Here is a 25,577-nt window from a genome sequence, read left to right on the forward strand (position 1 = left end):
GAATATAATAGTGAGCAAAAATCCTTGGGTGGTTAACCCTCATGGAGGTTACAGACTCATTTAGCTCCATTTCCAAGAAACACTGCTTTTATTTTGGAGGGAGGTAGGGAGTGAACATGAAGGCTTTCGATTTTACCAGTTCAAACTAAAAATTTGAAAAGTAGTGTCTAGTATAAGTGTCGATGCAGGTTTTCTGTATCTGGAAGGTCAACACTGAAAGCGGTACCCATTTCCTGGGGGACTCTGGTATGGGAGAATAAGCCTCAGTTGCTGAGAGCATCACTGTCCCCCCTGGTCCTATCTCATCGGCCCTGCCATGTAACCAGGGGAGATGCTGGCATGTGACCACGTGAGTCTGTTCTGAGATAAGCGAGGCCAGGGCAGCACAGAAAATTCTGGCAGCTGGTGGCTAACTGGAACCACCTGGGTACTGTGACTGGTCTTTAAGTTACCTTCCCTTCTGATTGAGCAAAGATATGGGAACTGTGCCCAAGGGGCCAAGGTCTCACGACTGTGTCTCTTAGATTGCCATTGCCCTGTGAAGGGAACACACAAAACCCAGTGGCCATGAGGCCTCTTAAATCTTTGCATTATTGTGACCCCCACCCCCCACTCCCGAGTGAATCAGCTGGAATCTAGGTGAGCCTTAGGGGGCCTCCACCCTTCCCCCCCGAAATTGACGTGTTCCCTGGGTGGGGGTGGGGGGCGTTTACTGAGAACAAAAATTGGTGGCACTTTGGGGTGTGACCAGGCCTTTCCCGACCCACTAGAACAGGCTTTCCTTGGGTCTGGGGTGGCTTCAAGGACCTGCAGGTCTCCGCGCAGAGGCCAACTCTCCGCGAGGCGCATTCTTCCGTGGAATCCCCGAATGCGCGTTGGGGCATCCACAACCGGGCAGCGAACGGGGGCCACGAACTTCGTTCCAAACGTCCGCCGGCCGCCTGGACACTGCACTCCCGAGTTCGAGCTCGGTGATCGTATGGCGGCGGGCTGACGCCAGAGGCTCTGCGGTCCCGGGACCCGGGTTTCCCGGGAGCGAAGACTGGGAAGTCCGGTGGCCGGGCGCTACCTTTCCGTCCTCCAGAGAGGCTCCAGACCGAGACTGGTGCCCAGCGCGGCTGAACGCAGGGGCAGGGGCGTCCCGGGGCCTCTCAGGGGCCCGGAAAGGCCCGGGAGGCGGGGCGAGCAGTAAGGCGGGCAGGGCCGCCCGAGAAGGCGAACGATGCCGCCCGCGACGGCGGCCCCCTCGGTCTCCCTCCGGGAGCTGGCCGACCTCGCCATCGGCACCCCGGAGGTGGGCGCTGTCAATTTCACGGCCCTGCACACGCTCCTCGTGGCCATGCTCAAGAGCCTCAACCTGCAGGATACGCGGATCGACTTCCAGACTCCCATGCTCGACCAGAGCCGCTCCTTTGAGTCCCCGCGGGTGTCGACCAGCACCCCGCAGCTGCTGGCGCCCAAAGAGAGGCGAAGGAGCAGCGTGGCCAGAGCGCAGACCCTGGAGACCCAGGTGAAGGACCTGGGCGGCCAGGTCCAGGACCTCGGCCGGCAGCTCAAGACCATGGGGAGCCAGGTGCAGGCCATCGTGGCGCACGTGCAGCACTTCCCCACCCAGACTGATGGGCTGGACGACCGCGACTGGCTGGAAACGAAGGATTTGGCCCTGGTGACGCAGGAGAAGGGGCAGACAGGGCCGACGAAAGGCAGGAGTGACAGCAAGCCGGTCTTCCAGGTGGGTGTGCGGGCGGCCTGCCCAATCCAGGCCCCTCTCCAGCGCCCCGCCCCCAGGGAGCTGGGCTTCTGAGACACGCTCCTGGGAGGAGTCCCGGAGCCCAGAGGCAGGCGAGGGAGGGTCAGGCCCAGGCCAGGAGCCCCATGGCTCTATTTCTACCTCGCAGGGCCCCGAGCTGCTCCAGGACCTCATGAAAGACATGAAGATTTTGAAGGAAGCCCATCAAAAGCAGGTGCAGCCTGAGTTGCAGCCTGAGGTGAGGGCGCCAGGGACCCCACCTTGGGGAGCTGAGTGACCCCCTTCCTGGGCAGCCTCCTTCCTCCCCTCTGTTTACCCGGGGCTCACCCACCACTTGTCAGACACCCATGCGTCCTGAACAGACCCAGAGAGGGCCCAAGAACTTCTCAGAATGTTCTTTAAGTGACTTTCCTTTAAACTAGAATAAAGGAGCAAGGTGGTGGGTGTTAAGGGATAAAAGTTTGGTCCAAGAAAAGAGAGCTAGAATGCAGAGGGTCATGAGTCACCACCCACAGCCCCCCAGGCAACAACCTCTCTCACTTGGATCTTTGTTTCCTTGGAGAGAAGCCAGGAGCCCTGAGCGTAAGCAAAGAGTCAAGACAAAACTGAAGCGACCGAGCACATTTTTAGATTTGGGGTTTGTCTTTGGTAAAGGCTGTTTTACCTTTAGATTCGTAGTTTCTGAAGGTTTGCCAAAATTCTAAGGAGCCACTTGCTGTTGATTTGCTAAGTTGTGTCCAACATGTTACAATGCCATAGACTGTAGTCCACCAGGCTCCTCTGTCCAAGGAATTTCCCACCCAAGAATACTGGAGTGGGTTGCTATTTCCTCTTCCAGGGAATCTTCCTGACCCTGGGATTGAACCCGTGTCTCCTGCATTTGCAGGTGGATTCTTTACCACTGGGCCACCTGGGAAGCCCCAAGGAGCTGCTTTAAGTGGTAGTGATTTGCTTTGATCCTTCAGAGGCACTTTTCCCTTTAAACAGTGCAGACTTTCAGATACCCAATCATCTTTGTTCTTGAGAGGCGAGGTCAGTCTGATTCCAAAGTCCCACTAGTGGGTTGTATGAAATGCATCCTGGGGAAAAAAAAAAAAAAAAGAAATGCATCCTGGGACCAAACAAAGGGTCCCACCCTTGCACCATTTTTGTCCAAGGCACGTAGCCTCCGAGTACCACTCACCATGCCCCATGTCCCTTCCTCTTGTTGTCTGGGAAGAGAATGGGGAGCCTGGCTTGGCAAGCTTCTCTGTACCTTGAGCTCCTCTAAGACCCAAGGACCTCCTTTCCTCTTCTGCCGTGTGTGTGTGTGTGTGTGTGTGTGTGTGTGTGTGTGTGTGTGTGTGTGTGTGAGTGTATGTATAGAGGCCACTGGAGGGGCTGTTTTGATCTTCAATCTCTGAACTCTTCTTCCAGCAACTCCTTCAACGGATTGAAGAACTGGAGAGGATAAATAGAGAAAGGGACGAATTCCTGGTAATATCAGCCAGTTCTGCGGGAAAGGGTGGTGAGAGAGGGGATTAGGGGGTAGGATGGTTGCCCAGAGCCTGGCCCCTCTCCTGGGGCTCACCCGGTTTCCCACCCCAGGGGTCTGCATGCCTTCATTCTAGGGTGATGTATGTCTCCTGCCTCTTGGGGTGCTGTCCCTGGCATGTGGGAACATTTTTTCCCTGCTCATTGGTCCTTCTGGGGCCCACATGGGACAGGAAACCAGCCGCCCAACATTCACTGGTTTCTTGAAGGACAGTACTTCTCCTTGGGGCTTCGGAAAGACCTACCCCATCCTGTTCTGTTCTGTTCTGTTCCTAAAGAGTCCTGGGATTAAACTAGGGGTGTGTGTGTTGTGTGTGTTCGGTGTGTGTGTGTGCTTGTCTGTGCGTGTTGTCTTTCACTGTCAGGAATTATTAAACCGGAAGCTGAGTAGGATGCCATCTTCAGAAGAGGCCACCATGGTCACCTGGGAAGAGCTGGAGCAGGCGATTACTGATGGCTGGAAGGTCTCACAAACAGTAAATAAGGGTGGGGGGTCCTGGGGGTGGGCAGTGGTCTTGGAAGGGGCCCCTGAACCTCACAGTGTTCTGTTATGTGGATGTTTATAATTTCCTTCACGAGTTTTCTATCAATATTAGGGATAGTTTTAATGTTTTTCCCCAAGCTTATAAGGAACCCTGCTCTAATGCGACATTCACACAAGTGAAGGTATTCATAGGGTAAATTCCTAGAACCAGAATACATGTTTATAGTTTGGATAGCTTTGGCTAATATTGCCTTTCATGGTTGTGGTTCTGATTTGGAGTTCCATGAACAGCAGAGCAGAGAATTTGTTTCTCAATACCGGATTTTGTTTGTTTGTTTTTAAAAAATATTAATTTGCTGCATCAGATCCTGGTTGTGGCATGTGAAATATTTTTAGTTGCAGCATGTGGAATCTAGTTCCCCGACCAGGGATCAAATCCAGGCTCCCTGCATTGGGAGCATGGTGTTTCAGCCACTGAATCACCAGGGAAGTCCCCAGAGGATAGTTTTGATTTGCTTTCCTAGCTTTTCAAAGTTCCTTTAGAGTCTGTCCTAACACGCATGGGTCCCTTCACTATCATTGCACAAAGGTGAGCAACCGTGGCAATAAAACCCGTTCAGGGAGCCTTTTGCTGATGGTGACTTGTACACACAGGTGGCATCTGCCTCGAGGCAGTGCATAGGATAACCAAACCAAGCTTTCTTCGTCTGAACAAAGGGGGTATTTTCAAATGACCCTCAAGGACAAGGATCAGGTGTCCTTTTGGTCTTGACATTCCTCTTCCTCTGACTTTGTGTATCTGGATTCCTCAAAAAGGGTCCCACAAGCAGGAGAAAGAGAGTGAGGCCTTTGGCGCCACCAAGTGGCCATCTGGGGTGAGCCGAATACCATCTTCGTACAAAGACACCCTTCTAGTCTCCTTGTTTTCTGAGGTCAGGGCCCTCTTCGAGGAAAGCAGCATCAGAGAGTTCAAGGAAGAGCCTGCAAACCAAGTGACCAACCTAGAAAAAGGTGGCCTCTGCTTTCACTGTCATTTTTTTTAAGCCAAAGCTTTTTTGCATTTACCCACATATCACTATTCTATGTTTCGAGAGAGCAGCACATTTTTGGGGGTGCCAGCAGAAGACACCCGCAAGACCTAAAAATAAGCCTCAACAGAAGCGCCTCTTGACTTCTCACTTGTCCAGAACTGAGAAAGTGTCAGGGTTCTGACGGCTGCTCAGAATCACGAACAGCCCCAGAAGCAGATGAGAATAAATTTAAATATTAATTTCTGAGAAGCGAGAGTCAGTAATGATCATAATGAAAGCAGTGGAGAGTTTCACTCTCTCAAGCTGAGGAAATACAACACGCTTGAGCCCAATTTTTTTTTTTTTTTCCTTGTTGGCAGTAACTGTAAGGTGATTGTGAGGTACACTCTCCGCCTGCATCATGAGTAGACAGGCAGGATTGAGGCTTGGATGTGAGTACAGGGGGTGGGGGTGTGTGTGATGAGTGCAGAGGAGTAGATTACACGCTTGGAGATGCAGATGTGAGGAAGAACACTGTCCATGTAGCAACTACAGTCAAGGAGCTCAGAATTCATGTGGAAGACGCTCATCCCAGGACCTGAGTATGGAAGGACGCTGACCGCTTGATCCCAAGGGTGTGTTCTGATGGCCAGTGGGGCAGGTCTTTGCAGCTTTGCTCATATACCCAGCGGTGCTGCTGATGCTTCTCTTCCACCTTCTTTTTCTCTCCTTCCTCCTCCTCCTCATGGTACTTCTTCAAGCAATTCTTGTATCAGTTGCATCCCTAGGGGAGAGGTCTTGGAGAATCTTCTGTAAAGCAGAGTGGACTGCCTCCCGTGATTCATCTTTTAGAATTTGATTTATTTTTGATTGCATGGGGTCTTTGTGGCTGTGTGCAGTCTTTATCTCGTTTCAGTGAGTGAGGGTTGTTCTCTGGTTGCGTGGGCTCCTCACTGTGGTGGCATCTCACGTGGCAGAGCCAGGCTCTAGAGTGCGGGCCCAGTAGCTGTGGCACATGAACTTAGTTGTTCTACGGCATATGGAACCTTCCAGGACCAGGGATCAAACTAGTGTCCTCTGCATTGGCAGGCAGATTCTTTAGCACTGGACCACCAAGGAAGTCCAGAGGCATGGAATCTTAACCACTAGACCACCAGGGAGCCCTCTTGGTCCCCTATAGATAACCTGTTTTCATAAACAATGCCTCAGACTCTGTCTCTATACGTGTATGCCTGTTCTTTCATGAGAGTCAATACAGACAGTTCCTATCTATGGAGTTTCTGAGTCTGTGCTTTACATTTTAAATGCATGGTGTACTTTCTCTACTGTGTACACTTCTGCTGCCAGCAATGGGTCAATGGTGGAGTAGACTTTATATTGTAAACTCAATAAATTACTTATGTCCTTTGTTTCTAGACACAATAAAAGTTGGAGTTGATCACGTGATTTAGCAGGTTTCCCCCCCACCTTTTTTTTTAATTTATAGTTTGGCTGTGCTGAGTTCTCATTGCCACGTGTGGCCTTTCTCTAGTTGTGGCGAGTGGGGAATATTCTCTAGTTGTGGCGCGTGGGTTTCTCACTGCGGCGCCTTCTCTTGTCGTGGTGCATGGGGTATCTATGCCCATGGGCTTCAGTAGTAGTGGTGTGCAGGTTTAGCTGCCTCACGATATGTGAATCTTCCCAGACCAGGGATGAAACCCATGTGCCCCGCACTGGCATGTAGATTCTTAACTACTGCACCACCAGGGATCTCCCCCCTCCTGTCTTCTATGAGGAAAATTACATATAAGGAGACCATTTACAAATGTACAGACTCAGAAATCTGGAGAACTGCCTTTCAAGGGTGTCAAAGTCAGTCTTTGTGTCCAGCTTAGTTTTGTAAGGGTGCATGTTTTTTCCCCAAGGGCTCTAAATCACCTTCATCAGATACCCCAGACTTCCTACCCTCCTATCATGAGTACTTTTTCCTTAGAGACACTGATTTCTTTCTTCCTCTTTCACCAGATCTCAGAGTCATCAACAGGACTTCAGCGGCGCAAAAGACAGAGTTCCATAACATCAAGTGACCTAATTGCAAGTGGAGCCTCCACAAAGCATCCAAGTGATGACCAGGCTGTGGACTCTGATGGTTTTATCACAGACAACACCTTTCCAGGAAGCAGTGGCATAGGATACCCCTTCGATGGGCCTCCTGGCAGGGAACGAAGCAGAGTTTCCTCTGCCACTGGGTTTCCGGCTAGAGAACAGCACTTAAGGGCCCGTGATGAAGCTGGCCTGGCCAGACCCCATCCGCCATCTATGTCCCAGTTGAGGGCAGAGCCAGATCGCCGCCGGTCTAGAGAGAAGCACAGCTCAGGGTATCTACGCAGAGATGAACGGGATGCCCACCTTGGCCCAGTGTATCAGGATGTGTCCTTGCCCAGAGATCAACACCCTCAGATATCCCCAGATCAGCACAGGGGAGTGTTTGCTAGCCAAGGCCACCTCTATGCAAGGCCAGATCAATATGGATTCGGATCGTTTGATTCAGATCAGCTTGAATTGCTGTATCCCAGCACTTACGTGCCTGGCATGGTTCCCATCAGTGTGGATCAGGTTGGAGTGATGCTGCCTGGAATGCATGAGCAGGAATTGGTACTAGCTGGCATGGCTCAGAGTGATGCGGTGCCACCATTGGTACATGGCAGAGATCAGCCAGGATCAGAACAGCCTGGTACAGTTCCGCTTAGCACATATCAACTTCCTGGAATGGATGAGAGTGGTATGGGACCACTTGGCACGTATCAGTCTGGGGTGGTACCTCTTGGTGTAGATCAGCATGGATTTGTAATATATCCCATGGATCAGCAAGTTTTTGTACAGCCCAGTTTGGGAACATCTGGCTTCATACAACCTGGCACAGAGCAGCATGAAATGATCCAGCCCAGTGCGGGCCAGGCTGGTGTGGTCCAGCCCAGTGCGGGCCAGGCTGGTGTGGTGCACCCTGGTGCGGGCCAGGCTGGTGTGGTGCAGCCCGGTGCGGGCCAGGCTGGTGTGGTGCAGCCCGGTGCGGGCCAGGCTGGTGTGGTGCAGCCCGGTGCGGGCCAGGCTGGTGTGGTGCAGCCCGGTGCGGGCCAGGCTGGTGTGGTGCAGCCCGGTGCGGGCCAGGCTGGTGTGGTCCAGCCCGGTGCGGGCCAGGCTGGTGTGGTGCAGCCCGGTGCGGGCCAGGCTGGTGTGGTCCAGCCCGGTGAGGGCCAGGCTGGTGTGGTGCAGCCCGGTGCGGGCCAGGCTGGTGTGGTGCAGCCCGGTGCGGGCCAGGCTGGTGTGGTGCAGCCCGGTGCGGGCCAGGCTGGTGTGGTGCAGCCCGGTGCGGGCCAGGCTGGTGTGGTGCAGCCCGGTGCGGGCCAGGCTGGTGTGGTGCAGCCCGGTGCGGGCCAGGCTGGTGTGGTGCCCCCTGGTGCGGGCCAGGCTGGTGTGGTGCAGCCCGGTGCGGGCCAGGCTGGTGTAATGCAGCCTAGAATGTATCCGCGAGGTTTGGTGCAACCTGGGATGTATCCGCGAGGTTTGGTGCAACCTGAAATTTATCCACGAGGTTTGGTCCAACCTGGTATAGATCAGCCTGGTTTCATGCAGCCTAGAATGTATCCACGAGGTTTGGTGCCACCTAGAATGTATCATCGAGGTTTGGTGCAGCGTGGTGCAGGTCACCCTGGTCTGGTGCAATCTGGTGCAGGTCAAATGGGTGTGATCCAACCCGGTGCAGGCCAGCCTGGTGTGGTGCGGCCCGGTGCAGGTCAGGCTGGTGTGGCGCGGCCCGGTACAGGCCAGGCTGGTGTGGTGCAGCCCGGTGCAGGCCAGGCTGGTGTGGTGCAGCCCGGTGAAAGTCAGGCTGGTGTGATCCAACCCGGCGCAGGCCAGGTTGGTGTGATCCAGCCCGGCACAGGCCAGGTTGGTGTGATCCAGCCCGGCGCAGGCCAGGTTGGTGTGATCCAGCCCGGCGCAGGCCAGGTTGGTGTGATCCAGCCCGGTGCAGGTCAGCCTGGGTTGGTGCAACCTCAAGTGGATCAGTATGGTTTAGTACAGCCTGATAGAGGTCGACATGGCTTTTTTCAACCTAATATATCTATGCCTGGCTTGGTCCCACCTGGAGCATATCCTCCTGGTCTGGTCCAGACTGGTGCCTATCCAGGTGGTTTGATCCAACCTGGGGCCTATCCACGTGGCTTCATGCAGCCTGGTGCCGATCAGCAGGGTTTGGTTCAGCCTGTAATAGATCCACATTGGGGGAGGCAGTCTGGCACAGGTCGAAGCATAATACCACGAGGCACAGAGCTTCTCGGGTTTCCAACATACCGTGGCGATTTTCGAAGTTTTACATCACCACGCCCATACCAGCAAGGTGTGGCACCTCCTGGCAGGGATCAGTATGGTCAGGTGTCATCACTCCTATCCACTCAAGGTCTGACACCATCAGGTACAGACCGAGAAGCCTTGGTACTGCGAGAAATGTATCGACAAGGTTTGCAGCAGCGTGGCCCAACACCATTAAGCACAGCTGTAGGATCTGCACCCCAGGATCAACAGCATTTGGAAACACCTGAACCAGAGCAGCGTGACCAGGCTGTTCCCGACTCTATCCCAGACTCTCAGGGCCTAATGTATGGTGGCCCAGGGTATCAAGGTGTAGATCAGCAAGTCCAGGTAGGTGTGGGTCCAAAAGAACTATATGTTTTAAGCCAACCTGGAGTTTCTATTCAGACTTCCCCAAGCCAAGAGGCCCCCGTTCCCAGGAGCACACACTCCCTTGACTATCTGGACCGAGGCTCATCCGAAAGGAATGATACTCAGAGTGAGAGACGTGAATCACTGGATAAACTGGCTCCCAGCTTCCCCATAGCCATGGAAACATTTCGTATGATGGGAGAGATTATCGCCCTCTACGTGGAACTTAAGGAGAACATAAAGGACCTGAATGAGGAACAGGCTGGCCTAACGGACTTGGAGAAGATCCAGTATCTGCTGGCACTGATGGGTGGGTGCTGCAGGCACAGAGGAGAGGCCGTTGTCCTCCTCGGCTGATTTCATCCTTTTCTCCTCCTGTGCCTCTGCCTGAGACCCCCGAAAATGGCATTTCCATTCTCAGCCATTCTGGGTTCTCCCATAGCCTTTAAGGGTCCAAGTTGTTGGTGTTTAGTCACTAACTTATGTCTGACTCTTTGCAGCCCCATGAACTGTAGCCCACCATGTTCCTCTGACCATGGGATTTCCCAGGCAAGAATACTGGAGTGGGGACTTCCCTGGTGGTCTGGCGGTTAAGAATCCGCCTTCCAGTGCAGGGGAACACGTGTTCGATCCCTGGTCAGGGAACTAGATCCCACATGCTGCAGGGCAACTAAGCCCGCACACCAAAACTAGAGAGAAGCCCTCGAGCCACACGACAAAGACCCTGAGTGCTACAACTAAGACCCGATGCAGCCAAATAAATAAATATTCAAAAGAAAGAAAGAAAGAAAGAAAAAGAATGCTGGAGTGGGTTGCCATTTCCTCTTCCAGGGGATCTTCCTGACCCAGGGATCGAACCCATGTCTCCTGCATTGCAGGTGGATACTTTACCACTGAGCCCCCAGGGGAGCCCTGAAAAGACACTCCTTTCTTCCCATCCCCTCTCCACTCCAGCCCCCAGGAAAAGCCAGATAAACGATCCATGTTGTTCTTCATTGTGAGGCTGGGATTGGGAGCCATTAGAAATCTGATTTTTCTGACTCTAAGATCTCTGTTCTCCATAGTCAAGAAGTCCATACCCCCTGACCTGCAGGAACAGCTGAAGACCTTAAAGGCCTTGACCAAAGAAATTCAACAAGAAAACGCAAAAGTAAGGGAGGGTCCACCTGCTTTGCCTTCCAGTGCCAACAACCCCACTTCCCATTTTCATCTTCATGGACTTCACAGTCCTTTCACCTCTGTTACTATCCCATGGATCTTTACAGTCCCCTCCAATGGGAAACACTCCCCAGGTTTGAGCGTGTTTCTTTCCTGAATCTAAAACCTGTCATTCAAAGCTATTAAGATTCCACTGAGCCAGCAAGGTGGCCTGGGCTCCTTTCATTACATGTGGTCATTTCCAGTAACCCCCACTGTCCCTGGAGCAGCCTTGGAGTTTGTGGGACTGTCTGGGGCCAGCAGTCATGGCGAGGGGCTGTTAGGTCTTCAGCCCTTCTCTCTGTCTCCTTTTAAGGTTTTTATTTTGAGGTGGATGATATTTAAAGTCATTATTGAATTTGTTACAGTATTGCTTCTGGTTTTTTTATGTTTTAGTTTTCTGGCCCTGAGGCATGTGGGAATCTTAGCTCCCCTACCAGGGATTGAACCCATATCCCTTGCATTGGAAGGTGAAGTATTATTCACTGGACTACCAGGGAAGTCCCCAGTCATTCTCTTAATGCCAGCTCTCTACATCCACAGGCTTCCCTGGTAGCTCAGGTGGTAAAGAATGCACCTGCAATGCAGGAGACCCTGGTTCAGTTCCTGCGTTGGGAAGATCCCCAGAGGAGGGCATGGCACCCTACTCCAGTATTCTTGCTCCCATAGACAGAAGAGCCTGGCTGGCTATACTCCATGGGGTCACAAAGAGTCAGACACAACTGAGCGACTAAGCAACAGCATCTTCATCCACGGGGTAGACGGACTGAATGTCAGGAAGGGACCTCAGGCTTTGCTAGAGGATTGGATTAGGATTAGGGGGTGGGGTGACTTGCCTGGTGGTCCAGTGGTTAGGACTCTGTGCTTTCGCTGCCAGCAGCCTGGGTTCGATCCCTGGTTGGGAAACTAAGATCCTGCAAGCCTCATGGTATGGGAAAAAAAAAAAGAAAAAGAAAGGATTAGGGAATGAGGGAGGAGCTTGCTGGGCCTGCAGAGGTACATTCAGAAAGCAGAGATCTCAAGCCCGCCTGACACTCCTCTTCCATTGGATTTGTAGATGGAGAAGATGAGCAAGATCCTGGAGGGTCATGGGGAGAAAGAAATAGGAAAGGAGGAGAAAGGTAGCCCGCTGAACCTGCAGCTGGGTATCCTCAGGTAAAATCCCCCGGCTGAGCGCAGCTTGTGTCCTGGCATCATGTGTTCTCAGCCAGGGAGGCAGTAGCAGCCTCTGGTCCACTCGTTCCTGAACCAACTGCTATCTTTGATCCGGATCACGTCTGCTCTTCAGGTTGTCCGTACCTTGTTCAGGTTGCTAGTGGAAGTTTCCCACGTTCTTAAAACAGTTCAGCACCAGGGCTTGGAAGAGCACTCCTCTCCCTGGACAAAAAGCTCCCTAGATTCTGTCCACAGTTGGAGGCTTCAAAGCATTTGCTGGAGCCCCTCGGAGCAGTCTCTGCACAGAGCCAGGCCTCACCCCCTTGAAGCCTCTCAGCCGGGCACGCTGGGCACCCGCCTCCACAGCAGGCAGGGCCTTGGACGCTTTAGGCAGAGCTTGGAGAGGGGATGTGAAAGAGCGCCAGGCTGCCTCCTCCATCCTTGAGGGCTGGCAATCTGCCATGCCGGGCCCTGGCCCCTGGGCGGGTAGTAGGGCTGGACCATCTCTTGCGCACACAGAGTCACCATGGCCGACATCGAGAAGGAGCTGGGCGAGCTGAGGGAGAGCCAGGAGAAGGGCAAGGTCAGCATGGAACATTCGTTCTCCGAAGCCTCCATTTACCTGCAGGATCAGGTGAGGACCTTCAGCCCACAGGGACGAGGGCCTTTTTCAGAGCTGGCTGAGGGCGTTGGGGATGCTAAACGCTTATCTGATATATACTTGGCAAGTATTTTCTCCCTTTCTGGGGGTTGTCTTCTCACTCTCCTGGGAGTGCCTGCCTTTACATCGTGAGTGTTGGTCACCCCAGAATGTTCCCAGTGAGGACTGTCTGGACTCAGACCAGCTCTCTGAGTGCCCATAGAAGGATCAGATGGGCAAAATCATGGGCCCAAGGGCTCATGATGGGAACCCCTTTATGCTAGAGGCCCCATTCAGGACCCCTGCACCAAGTTTGCCAGGACGGCGGTGTGCACCATTTCACAACCCAGGACTGACTGTCTTGGATAGGATGGCAGTAGATGGTGTGTCTGAGAGTCACGTGTTATCCCAAGGCTCAGGCCTGAGCTTAGCCACCTCTGGGGCTCCGCAGGGCCACACCTGGAGGGCATCCACCTGCCACTGGGCAGGCCCAGCTCCTGACTCTTCAGAATAGCGTTGACTCTTCTGGTGGCAAGAGTCATGCTGAGCTCAGGTCCACAGGAGCCTGGTTGAAAATACAGACATGTAGAGGAAATTGGGAAGGGCAAACTTCCAGGCCAAGGGGCCAGTCTGGCCTGGGTCACTACCTGTCTGTCCTTGTGTGTCTTTTTTGAAAAAGCTTTCTTGCTTGCTTGCTTGGCTTTGCTGGGTCTTCTTCGCTGCGTGCGAGGGCTTTCTCTAGTTGCGTTGCACAGGGGCTACTCTTGAACGCAGAGCGAGGGCTTCTCAGGGCAGCGTCTTCTCTTGCCGCGGAGCGCAGGATCAAGGCACACAGGCTTCAGGAGCAGCTCTAGAACGCTGGCTCAGTTGTCATGGAGCACCAGGTTAGTGCTCCTTGGCATGTGGGATCTTGCCGGACCGGGGATCAAACCGGTGTCCCTTGCTTTGCAAGGCAGATTCTTAACCACTGGACCACCAGGGAAGCCCTCTGTGTCTTTTGTGTCTGTCTTTGCCTTCATGTCACTTTCCTTATCCATCTTTCTCAAATACCGCTGTATCTCTCTTGCCTTCTGTATTCCGTCTGGTTTCTTTTTTTTTTTTTCCATTTATTTTATAATTGGAGGATAATTGCTTTACTATGTGGTGTTGGTTTCTGCTGTACAACAACACAAATCAGTAATAATTATATTTGAATTCGTGTTTCCATTTTCTTCGGATACATAACCAGGAGTGGAATTGCCGGGTCATACACTAATTCTATTTTTAGTGTTTTTAGAAATTTCTGTACTGTTTTTCATGGTGATTGAGCCAATTTACATTCCCAGTAGACTTTTTGATGCTAGCCTTTCTAAGAGGTGTGCGATGATATCTTATTGTGGTTTTGACTTGCATTTCTCTAATAAGTAGCGATGTTGAGCATCTTTTCATGTGCCTGCTGGCCATCTGTATACCTTCTTTGGGAAAAATATCTATTTAGGTCTTCTCAGTTCAGTTCAGTCACTCAACCATGTCCGACTCTTTGCGACCCTATGGAGTGCAGCATCCCAGGCTTCCCTGTCCATCACCAACTCCCAGAACTTGCTCAGCTCATGTCCATCAAGTCAGTGATGCCATTCAACCATCTCATCCTCTGTTGTCCCCTTCTCCTCCTGCCTTCAATCTTTCCCAGCATCAGGCTCTTTTCCAATGAGTCACCTTCTTCACATCAGGTGGCCAAAGTATTAGAGTTTCAGCTTCAGCATCAGTCCTTCCAAGGAATATTCAGGACTGATCTCCTTAAGAACTGACTGGTTGGATCTCCTGCAGCCTAAGGGACTCTCAAGAGTCTTCTCCAACACCACACTTCAAAAGCATCAATTCTTTAGCGGTCTGCTTTCTTTATAGTCCAACTCTCACATCCATACATGACCACTGGAAAAACCATAGCTTTGACTGCTGCTGCTAAGTCACTTCAGTTGTGTCTGACTCTGTGCCACCCCATAGATGGCAGCCCACCAGGGTCTGCCATCCCTGGGATTCTCCAGGCAAGAACACTGGAGTGGGTTGCCATTTCTTCCTCCAATGCATGAAAGTGATAAGTGAAAGTGATGTCGCTCAGTCATGTCCAACTCTTTACGACCCCATGGACTGATGCCTACCATGCTCCTCCTTCCATGGGGTTTTCCAGGCAAGAATATTGGAGTGGGTTGCCATTGCCTTCTCCATAGCTTTGACTAGACAAACCTTTGTTGGCAAAGTAATGTCTCTTTTTTAATATGCTATCTAGGTTGGTCATAGCTGTTCTTCCAAGGAGCAAGCATCTTTTAATTTCATGGCTGCAGTTATCATCTGCAGTGATTTTGGAGCCCAAAAAAATAAAGTCTGTCACTGTTTCCATTGTTTCCCCACCTATTTGCCATGAAATGATGGAACTGGATGCCATGTTCTTAGTTTTTTGAATGTTGAGTTTTAAACCAGCTTTTTCACTCTCCTCTTTCACTTTCTTCAAGAGGTTCTTTAGTTCCTCTTCACTTTCTGCCATAAGGGTGATATCCATCCATTTTTTAAATCGGGTTGTTTGATTTTTGGATGTTGAATTGTATGAGCTGTCTATATGTTTTGGATATTAACCCCTTACCAGTCAGATCATTTGGAAATATTTTCTCCCATTCCATAGGTTATCTCTTTGTTGGTGGTTTCCTTTGCTGTCCAAAAGCTTTTCAGTTTAACTAGACCTCATTTGTTTAATTTTGCTTTTATTTCCTTCGACTTAGGAGGCAGATAAAAAAAATGTTGCTACAATTTATTTAATTTTTTATAATTTATTTATTTTTGGTTGCGCTGGGTCTTCGTTGCTGCTCGTGGGCTTTCTCTAGTTGTGGTAGCAGAGGCTGCTCTTCATTGCAGGGCACAGGCTTCTCACTGCAGCGGCTTCTCTTGTTGCAGAGCACCGGCTCTGGGCACATGGGCTTCAGAGTTGCTGCCCGTGGGCTCAGGTGTGTCAGGTGGGGTCGTTGCTCTGTGGCATCTGGGATCTTCCGGGACCAGGGATCAAACCCATGTCCCCTGCATTGGCAGGCGGATTCTTCCAGCAGACAATCAGGGAAGTCCTATTGCTACAATTTATGTCAAAAAGTGTCCTGCCTGTTTTCTTCTAGGAGTTTTATGGTTTTGGTTTTACATGTAGGTCTTTAATCCATTTTGAGTTAATTTTTTTTGTAGGTGGCATTAGAAAATCACGTTCTCTTATTGTTATTTACATACTAAATGGGGAGAGAGCATGTGTGAGCCCACCGCTCCTCTGCCCAGGGTCTGGAACAGGGCCTGGAACAGGGCCTGTGTGCCACCAGGGTCCTCAAAGTGTGTGTGGACTGACTGACAGACATCATCACTCTGGGATTTAGCTAGAGGAGATACATTCTCACATTGCACCAATGGGCTGGCTGGAGAAAGGTACAGAAGCCCCCTTCCTGCAAGGGCTTAATCAGCACCTGCCCTCCCTCCCCTGGAAACACTGCTCACTGTTTAATGGACAGACATTGAGTACCTCCCGTGAGCTGCATACCCTGTGAGGCACCGAGGCTCCGGCACCTGCCTGGATCACAGCAGGTCCGGGCAGAAAGGCTGGTGGTGGCCGTGTGGTGACCTGCTCACTGCCCTGCACCCGCCCTCTCTCCCACACCCAGTTAGACAAGCTCAGGACGATCATTGAGAACATGCTGGCCTCGTCCTCCACGCTGCTGTCCATGAGCTTGAACATGGCCCCCCACAAGCCCCTGACCACCCTGGCCCCCAGCCAGATCGACCCTGCGGCCACGTGCCCGGCCTGCAGCCTGGACATGAGCCACCAGGTCAGCATGCTGGTGCAGCGCTACGAGCAGCTGCAGAACATGGTCAGCAACCTGGCTGCCTCCCGGCCCTCCAAGAAACCCAAGCTGCAGAGCCAGGTGATGCGCCTGCCTCCCTCCTGGGTAGCTGCAAACGACCGCCCACCAGGAGCTGCTTGGGGAGTGTCCGGGGGAGGGATGTTGGGTCACTTTTGCATGATGGAGCCCTTTAGCAACCGCCCAAAAGTGCCTGGTCTTTCTGTAGGGTCACAGCAAGGGCAGCCATTGAGCTGGCCCTGGGGATGGGACTGGGGGGCCGACCTGGGTCCACGGTGGGATGGGGACAGCGTAGCTGGTGGAGGGGTGGAGCAGAACTATGCTCGTGCCTCGGGGACACTGACATAGCCTTAGTGCTTGTTGCCCGCTCCTTCACACTGGTCTTCTGGTCTGTTTCTCTCTTCCCCTATAAAGGGCAGGCCTGCTGGGCGGAGGGCAGGGAGGACCACAAGTCCCTGAGGCCTGTCTCTTGGACTCCAGAATACACACTCAGCTCAGGGCAGGAGGGGAGACTGTAGACCACATCCCAACTCTCTGGGGCCCCAGAGCAGCTCACCACCTCACCTACACCAGTGGACCGGGTGCCTGGAGGCCACTCCATGGGGAGGTGGTGGGCTATGATGGCCACCCAGGAGGCCTAGAGTGGGGTCTGATGTCCGCCTGTCCGCTGGGTGATGTTCTAAGGGCTCCCCTGTCGGGGGGCAGCAGCACCCCAGGTTGGCGTGGGGTTGCCGCCCCAGGGAGCCTGCCTCTGTCCTGCGCAGGATGAAGAGCTGCTGGGCCACATCCAGAGTGCCATCCTGCAAGTGCAGGGCGACTGCGAGAAACTCAGCATCACCACCAGCAACCTCATTGAAGACCATCGGCAGAAGCAGAAGGACATTGACGTGAGGGCTGGCAGGGGGGCGGGGGCGGGGCTGGGGCGCGACCGGTTCCCTGCTCCTATTCTCTGCTCCCTCGGCCTCCCAGGTGTTGTACCAGGGTCTGGAGAAGCTGGAGAAGGAGAAGGCCAACAGGGGACACCTGGAGATGGAAATCGGCGTGGTAAGGCCAGGCCTGAAGAAAGGCCACCCAGGGAGGTCCCATCACTCCCACTCTTGAAAAGGCAGAGAGAGGAGAGGAGCCCAAGGTGGGAGGTGGGCTCAGCATCAGAGTTGAGCTACGTGGAGCAGGGCCCCACTGTGGCTCTCGCCCATCTCGGTGGGGGCGCGTCTCGTCCCCGTCTCTGGGCAGAAAGCTGACAAGAGTGCCCTGGCGGCCAAAGTGAGCCGCGTCCAGTTTGACGCCACCACGGAGCAGCTGAACCGCATGATGCAGGAGCTGGTGGCCAAGATGACGGGGCAGGAGCAGGACTGGCAGAAGATGCTGGACAAGCTCCTGGTGGAGATGGACAGCAAGGTGACCTGGGCAGCGCCACCTCCTCCAGGCACTGCAGACCCCCACCTGCTTTCTCAGAGCTCACCTGGTCCCCGCCCCCCACTTCCTCCCCCAAGCTGGACCGCCTGGAGTTGGACCCAGTGAAGCAGTCATTGGAGGATCGGTGGAAATCCTTGCGACAGCAGCTCAAAGAGCGCTCTCCACTCTACCAGACGGATGAGGCAGCCGCCATGCGGAGGTGAGGCCTGGCAGGGGAAAGGGTGGGCCGGCTGGAGGGTCCCCGTGTGTGTTCGGAGGGACTGGTGGATCCTATCTGGGACCGTCCAGCCGTAGGAAGGCACAGAGCTTGAAAAGCTCTTGTAGCTCAGGCTGATTCATATTATAGCAGAGAGAGGGAGGGGAGGGGGGCGTAAGGCTCTCTGGTCACAGGTGGGAGGGGGTTCACAGCCCCCAGAACTCAGCTGCCAGGGGAACAGGCCCCAGGCCACCAGAGGCAGAGCCTGGGCGGGGTGAGTGCTCCTGGGGGTGCCTGGCTCCTGGCAGCTTCAGTCTCAGCATTTCCATTCCTGGCCACCAGAGGGCTGCCAAGGCTTACACAGGGCACCCACCCCCCAGGGCCCTTGAGAGCCCTGCCGGCTTTGGGTTAGGGTAGATGGGTGCTAGATGTGTGTCCAGAAGTGGGTATCTCTAGTAGCTGATGTGTGCAGGGAGCAGGGCCCAGACCTGCCTCCGGTGGCCTGGGGGCCCATCCCTCTGGGCGCTGAGCATCCAGCCTACCAGCCAAACCTGAGTTCTCCATCCCTCCCTTTGGGGCCCTCTGGGCAGGCCCTCACCCTCTGCGTGTGTCCCATCCCTCACAGGCAGCTCTTGGCACACTTCCACTGCCTCTCGTGTGACCGTCCCCTGGAGACACCCGTGACTGGACAGTGAGTGCCCCCAGCACGTGGCCGTGATGGGGGCGTCTTCTGTCCTCCCTGCCTGCCTCCAGCTCGCCTGCTCCTCCTCTCTCTGGTCCGCTCCATGCCTCGGGCTGCTCTTACCCCTTGGCCTTCAGTCCCTGGGGTGGGAAGGCTCCTCCGGCAGGTGGAGCATGAGGAGGGGGTGATGGGTTTGGACACTGGAGTTTCTCACTCCGACCCTCCCTTCCCTGCCCCTGCCCAGAGTCATCCCCATGACTCCTGTGGGCCCCTGCCTGCCCGGGCACCGCTCTGTCCGCCCCTACACGGTCTTTGAACTGGAGCAGGTTCGGCAGCAGAGCCGCAAGTACGGGCGGTGCCGCGGGGTTCTGTGAGGGCTTTGCAGGGGGTCTGGAGGGCGAGAGTGGGGACTGGGGCGGGGTGATGCGAGGGCGCTTTTTGAAGCAGCTCCCAGTTCTTCCCAGGGCGGGAGCATCAGTGCAGGAGGTGCAGACCTAGTAACCACCTGCCTTTGCGCCCCTCCCAGGCATCCTGGTGGGACATTGCCTCTGAGACTTCCCCCCACCCCCCACCCCCACCCCCACCCTTCCCCTGCTCACACTGGGCCTAGGAGGAAGGCAGGGAGCGGCTCCATGAGTGTGAGATGAGTGGTAGGGGATGTGTTTCATGCCCTCCGGGGCTCCTGCCCTCCTCCCACAGACTTTCCAACTCCTGAGGCTGGGGGGTTCAGAAAGGCTGGTTTTCAAAGCTGCCCTTGGAGCCCACGGGGGCCAGGGGTGCGAGGGGGCCCGATGGACTGGGCTGCTCTCCCCTCTGGCTCTCCTGCATGCTCTCGGCTCAGGAAACCCTCCCCGGCAAGCCCGGCCCTGGTCCCTGGGGTTCGGTGGAGGGGGCTCCCACTCCACAAGGCCCTGCTTCCCAGGGAGGGTGCTGGGGCGCAGCTCACCCCTCCACTGGGCCCGCACCCCACAGCCTGAAGCTGGGCAGCAGCGGCCTCCTGCGGGGGGACCTGGGGCAGGTGGAGCGGAGCGTGGGGCGCCTGCGCACCATGCACTCCAAGATGCTCCTGGACATCGAGAAGGTGCAGATCCACTTCGGGGGCTCCGTCCAGGCCAGCAGCCAGACGACCCGCGAGCTGCTGCAGGCCCAGTGCCTCGGCTCCCCCTGCTACAGACGGTGGGCGGCCGGGCCGGGCCCGGGGGCCTGGCGCCAGGGAGGGCAGAGAGTGTGTGTGTGTGTGTCCGTGTGTCTGTGTGTGTCCCTGTGTGTGTGTGTATGTGTGTGAGTGGGGCCCCGGGGAGGGCAGAGAGCGTGTGTGTGTGTGTGTCCCTGTGTGTGTGTGTGTGTGTGTGTGAGTGGGGCACCAGGGAGGGCAAAGAGTGTGTGTGTGTGTGTCTGTGTGTATGTGTGTGAGGGGGGCACCGGGAGGGCAGAGTGTGTGTGTGTGTGTGTGTGTGTCCCTGTGTGTGTGTGTATGTGTGTGAGTGGGGCACCGGGGAGGGCAGAGAGTGTGTGTGTGTGTGTGTGTCCCTGTGTGTGTGTGTATGTGTGTGAGTGGGGCACCGGGGAGGGCAGAGTGTGTGTGTGTGTCCATGTGTGTGTCCGTGTGTGTGTGTGTAGAGTGGGGCCTCCATGTAGGAGAGAGTATGTGATTGTGTATGTCTGTGAAAATGTGAACATGCATATGTGTGTATGAAAATGTGGGTGTGATTATATGTGTGTGAACGTTTATGTGTGTGTTTTTGAGAGAATGCAAGAGAATGGGTATGTGTGAATGTGTGTAAATGTGCGAATGTGTTTGAGAATCTGTGAACACACGTATGTGAATGTGTATGTGTGTGTGTGTGAATGCGTGTGAACAAGTGTGAGAGCATTGGTAAATGTATACTGTATGAGCAGACGAATGTGTGAATGTGCATATGAATGTGTGAACGCCTGTGTGTGCGCTCTGAGTGTGAGAGAGAATGTGTGCATGTCTGCGAACGCACATGTGAATGTGTGTTTGAGGATCTGTGAATTCATGTGTGTGGATGTGTGTATGAGAGAGGGAGTGTGTGTGTGTGTGTGTGTGTGTGTCCCTCAGGAGGCCACCCTGCTTGCTCACCCCCAGCCCTGTCCTGGCTAAGCGGTGGCCCCTGGAGCACCCCCCTCACCTGCACCCCCCGCCCCAATGAGGCGTGTCCTGGGACACACCCGCTCCCCGTGACTCTGCCGTCTCCACCGCAGGCTGCCAGACATGGCTGATTACAGCTACTCCTCCGCGCCCCGGCCCTGTGGGGGCAGCCACACCCTCACCTACCCCTACCGGCGCATCCGCCTGCAGCACCTTTCGCAGGGATTGTACCCCACCGAGGAGATCCAGATCGCCATGAAGGTGGGGACACTCCTGGGAACCTCCAGGGAGGGCCCCCCAGACTCCCAGATCCCTCTGGAAAAGCAGCCAGCAGTCCCCTGCTCGGTCCTCAGCCTCGGGTGTGGTTTTTTAATCAGACCCAGTCAAAGCCTCAGGTTCTTTTCCTTTCCTGGGAAGAAGACAGCCATCCCGGCCACCCGGCCCATCCCCTTCACCCTGTCACTCAGCCCCTTTGAGGGCTCTGAGCACCATTTGGCTCAGAGAGGGGACGGGAGGGGCACTCAGGTGGCAGGTGGCCATGGGTACCCACCCGTCTCCACAGCACGACGAGGTGGACATCTTAGGCCTGGACGGACATATTTACAAGGGACGGATGGACACAAGGCTACCGGACCTCCTGAACAAAGACAGTGAGTGTTCAGATGGCCCAGAGGCCCTCGGGCTCCTTGCTTGGGTCCCGCAGGGTCTGTCCGGCTCCTGGAGGCCCCTGCACTTCTTGGGGCCCCCAGACCCCGACTGCCTTCCTCCTCCACCTCCCTGACTCCGAATGCCCCCAGGTCAGTGTTTGCAGAAGGGGGACAGCTGCCCAGTCTTAGCCAATCAGCAGGAATGTCGTGGCCCCATCTTTTCTGGCCAGGCTTCATCCGCAGGCTGTCACCCCAGCTTTCCCACCTAGGCCTCTGTTCCCAGCATCACCCATTCTTCAAAACTCTTCCTGAGCCCCTACCACTTTGTGAACCTCTCGTGTTCTGGAACGTCCCCTTCCAGGTGGCCATCCTGGATGTGCTTTGTCACTTCCCTCTGGGTCTGACAGGTGTGTATGCATCTTTCTAGTCACTTCCCCTCCCGAACTGTAAACCCAGGGTCAGAACTCATCCAGCACCTGGCACGGGGCTACTGTATGTGGGTAAGATATCGGAGTGAGTGGATGGATGGATGGATTGACAGATGGCCAGACAGACATAAAGGGGGATGAAGTGCTTGTTGTTGCTCAGTCACTAAGTTATGTCTGACTCTTTGTGACCCCAGGGACCGCAGCACGCCAGGCTCCCCTGTCCTCCACTATCTCATGGAGTTGGCTCAGATTCATGTCCACTCAGTCGGTGATGCTATCCAACCATCTCATCCTCTGCCTCCCTCTTCTTTTGCCTTCAATCCTTCCCAGCATCAGGGTCTTTTCCAATGAGCAAAGTGCTTGCTTATAAAGGGCATTTCCATGAATTCAGACTGAGAAGGGTGCCCGCTGAGGCAGGCTGAGACCAGCAGCCCGCCGCCCTCTCCCCATCCCCACAGCCCCCTCAGAGCGTATCTCAGAACTGACCCTCCCCACTCCGTCTCCCGTCAGATGCGGGGATGAAGCATAAGACCAAGCAGTCCCGGGCACACGGGCATCGGCAGCAGTCCCTCAGCAACAGCGGCCAGCTGCCCTCGCGGCCTCAGAGCGCCCAGATGCTGGCTGCCAAAGACTCAGGTAGCTCCTCCCTGGACAGAGGGTCCTTCTGGGTGGCACTGCCCGCCGACCCTCCTCCTTGCCCTGTCCGGCCCCTCTCCTGCCCGTGGCTGGTATATACCCTTATTCCCCTGGAGAGAAGAAGGGCCTGGGAGCCGAGGGATGGGATGCGAGGCAGGAAAGAGAAAACCCTTCCCTCCCGGGCGCCTGCTTTGTGCCAGGTCTGTGGGCAGATACTGTCACTGCTCCCATTTCACAGAAGAGGAAACAGGGGTGGGCTTGCGGCCCAAGCTCTGGCTCCAGGCCCAAGTCCTTCCCCGCTGCTCATACGCACCGACTCTCCTGGGCCTGTGAGGTCCCCAGGGTCCGTGCTTTCTCCAGCGGGGCCAAATCCAGCCTGAAAGCCCGAGGGCTAAGTGTTCCCCCGGGGTTTGGCTACCCATGGGGACCAGAGAGGGACACCGGCCTGGAGCCAGGGGACTAGACCACTTCCCAGTAACTCTGAGCACGTCTCCCCCTCCTCCTGGCCAGTTTCTTCATCTGTCAATAAAAGGGTGCTGGATTCTGGCTGCTAAGTTAGGAGCCCCCCTGCAGAGTCTAAGAAAGCTGCTGAGTTTCTTCTCATGAAACCGTATGTACCCACAATGCTTTGCAGCTACTTGATGGAGGCCCAGGGAGCCCCACCGCACCCCTGCCCAGGTCTAGAGCCGCAGCCCGAGGTCCTCTGCACCAAGCCTTCCAGTTCCAGCCCCCAGTGCCTGCAGGAGCCAGAAACCAGTGCAGTGGTGGCGATGTGCAGCCTCGCCTCTGCCAAGGGTTCCTCACTGCTGAAGAGCTTTACACGTGTGAATCAGTAATTTTAATCCTCACGTGTTAAAAGATAGGGACCATTGCTGGTTCCACCTACAGCTGACAAAGCCAAGGCACAGAGAGGTTAAAGTACATGCCCAAGGTCACACAGCTAGAAAGTCGCAGAGCCGGAGCTCAAAGCCAAGCTGTCTGGCCCCAGAGCCAGCGTTGGTGATGAAGGCAAATAGCCTGGGGTGGAGGATTCAGCAGGAGGCAGACAGCATCGGTGGCCTTTGCCTCTGGCTCCTAGGACTGTTCTTGGGGGAACTTAGCTTCCTTCTCCCTGGCACCCCAGTGTCCACTCTAAAGGCACATTACAGAAGCAGGAGGCGGGGGCTGTCTTAAAGAGAAATTCCTGCCCTGATTTAAGTCAGTGTGCCCCTAACAGTCCCTGTATTAATAGAGGGAATGTTAACAAAGAGGCAGGCTCTTGGCCCCTGAGTTATTTTAACTCAGAGTATAAAGGAGTGTGGCTTAGGAGCTCGTAAGAGAGCTTGACCCTCCAGCACGATGTCCTGGCTCAGCCTGGTTAGTGGCGCTTTGGGCAAGCCGAGGTGGGCCGCTGTTGGGCGTGGGAGTCAGCCTGAGCCATCCAGGGCCCCTCCTGTCCCGCAGCTCCTTCCCGTCATCAGATAGACAGACCTGTCTCCACCGAGGGCCGCCTTTCCCAGCTGAACCCAGCCCACCTACCCGGCGAGACGGCAAACCTGCCAGTGGGGCTGGACGTGCACAGGGACGCACCTCCTGGGGAGGGGCTCGAGGAGCCCACCCGGGGGCCGCAGTCCACCTCTGCTCACTGAGCAGAGCTATAAATAAATGCTTAGGAAAAAGCTCGGGGCCATGAGGCTCCTCTGGTCCTGGTTCAGGTGGGACAGTGGACTTCTTGCAGCCTGACGGACGTGGCTCCCCCAAACAGGGCCAGCTGCTCTCCGAGGGCTCCAGGGCTTCAAGAGGACTGAGTATAGCACCCAGGGTGGGGAGGTGGCAGCACAGGCCAGACCCCAGGCCCTGGGGACTGGCAGGCCTACAGGGGGTTGGCCCTCTCTCGACCTTGGCTGAACCAAGTGCTAAGGCCTTCTCTGGCACAGGCACCGCCTTCCTTCTGGGTAAGTGCCCAGGGCCCTCTGGAGGGTTTAGATGCTTCAGGTCCGTGCTCTGCTCAGGCTGTACCCTGGGGTGAAGGTTTAAGGGTGGCCGCCAGCAGGCTTCTGGCACATCCTGGGGAAGATGGGGCCACCAGCACGTGGGAAGGTTCCTGGTTGCCGTCCTCTCCAGCTTGCGAAACGAGGGGGTTACCCAGGTGGTGCTGGTGGTAAAGAATCTGCCCGCCAGTGAAGGCGATGTGAGACGCGGGTTCGATCCCCAAGTTGGGAAGGTCCCCTGGAGAAGGAAATGGCACCCCACTCCAGTATTCTTGCCTGGAGAATCCCATGGACAGAGGAGCCTGGCGGGCTACAGTCCATGGGGTCACGCTTGGAGGCTGCAGCAGATGCAAGAGGGGCTGCTGGGGCCAGGCCGTGTCCTTGCTCCCCTTCCCTCCCCAGGAACATAGAGAACTGTCTGATGGCCTTGAGGCCTGGCCCTTGTCCTGCTGCATGTCAGCCTTAACAGATGAGGGGTCAACTGTAAGGGCCAAGCCCTTGTCCCCAAAGCCCCAGGGACAAGGGGAGAATTGCCTCCCACCCAGATAGTCTTGGAAGCAGTTTTCTGCCTTCAGATCTATTCTCATCAGCCCCCTCCTCAAAGGTGGGGTTCCCTCCCCTACCCCCAGGCCCCTCTGCCAGTGAGAGGCCTGCTTTAGAGGTGTGAGGGGAGGGGCGACAGAGCCACAGGTGGGCGTGGCAGGAAATAGCCCAGAAAAGGGTTTCACTGGAGGGTGGGGCTCTCTGGGGGTGTCATGGGTGGAGCAGGCACTCCCTACGGGAAGGGGCACCCCCCTCTTCCCCATCTGCTGAGATCTGATTCATCATAGAACCCCAGAGTCCCAGCAGGCACCCAGCACCCTTTGCTCTGCAAGCGGGAGGCAGGCGAGGCCCGGGCCCTCCTCTGCTCAGTGTCCTGGCCTAGAATCCAAACTCACCAGCTTGGCGGGGAGGAGGGAGGAGCAGCCAGGCCCCCCCCCCGCGCACCCCAATGACCCTGAAAGGACGAGGGGGCCCCCCACTCCGCTTCCCCACACCTGGGCCGCCTGCCCGCCCTCACCCAGCACTGGCCGCCCACGTGCCCGTGAGGGGCTTCCCCTTCCAGCCTGGGAAAGCACAGGTGGGCAGAGTGAGGGGTGTGGGTGGGAGGAGTCCC

At 55.3% G+C, this 25,577-nt stretch overlaps 1 protein-coding gene across 1 annotated transcript; it reads left to right on the forward strand.

The window, feature by feature from the left end:
- The first annotated feature begins 1,222 nt into the window (after nucleotides 1–1,222).
- On the forward strand, nucleotides 1,223–24,079 carry QRICH2 (glutamine rich 2). The gene is made up of 22 exons (XM_068977518.1): nucleotides 1,223–1,732; nucleotides 1,899–1,988; nucleotides 3,167–3,226; nucleotides 3,649–3,769; nucleotides 4,584–4,642; nucleotides 6,782–9,457; nucleotides 9,605–9,788; nucleotides 10,543–10,628; nucleotides 11,733–11,830; nucleotides 12,350–12,464; nucleotides 16,136–16,396; nucleotides 17,098–17,220; nucleotides 17,303–17,377; nucleotides 17,567–17,731; nucleotides 17,827–17,948; nucleotides 18,571–18,636; nucleotides 18,872–18,973; nucleotides 19,600–19,803; nucleotides 20,854–21,001; nucleotides 21,303–21,390; nucleotides 22,326–22,451; nucleotides 23,895–24,079. The coding sequence occupies exons 1-22, from the start codon at nucleotides 1,223–1,225 to the stop codon at nucleotides 24,077–24,079; spliced, it is 5,664 nt and encodes a 1,887-aa protein (XP_068833619.1).
- The last annotated feature ends 1,498 nt before the right edge of the window (nucleotides 24,080–25,577 follow it).

Source organism: Capricornis sumatraensis, chromosome 8, assembly GCF_032405125.1.
Source record: "Capricornis sumatraensis isolate serow.1 chromosome 8, serow.2, whole genome shotgun sequence".
NCBI classification, from domain to species: Eukaryota; Metazoa; Chordata; class Mammalia; order Artiodactyla; family Bovidae; genus Capricornis; species Capricornis sumatraensis.

Excerpts from the sequence above, each read along its gene's own strand:
- QRICH2 (XM_068977518.1), top strand. The coding sequence starts at position 1,223 with ATGCCGCCCGCGACGGCGGCCCCCTCGGTCTCCCTCCGGGAGCTGGCC. Across the intron at positions 17,732-17,826 it reads TGGTGGAGATGGACAGCAAG|CTGGACCGCCTGGAGTTGGA; the intron begins GTGACCTGGGCA and ends TCCTCCCCCAAG. Across the intron at positions 22,452-23,894 it reads GCTGGCTGCCAAAGACTCAG|CTCCTTCCCGTCATCAGATA; the intron begins GTAGCTCCTCCC and ends CCTGTCCCGCAG.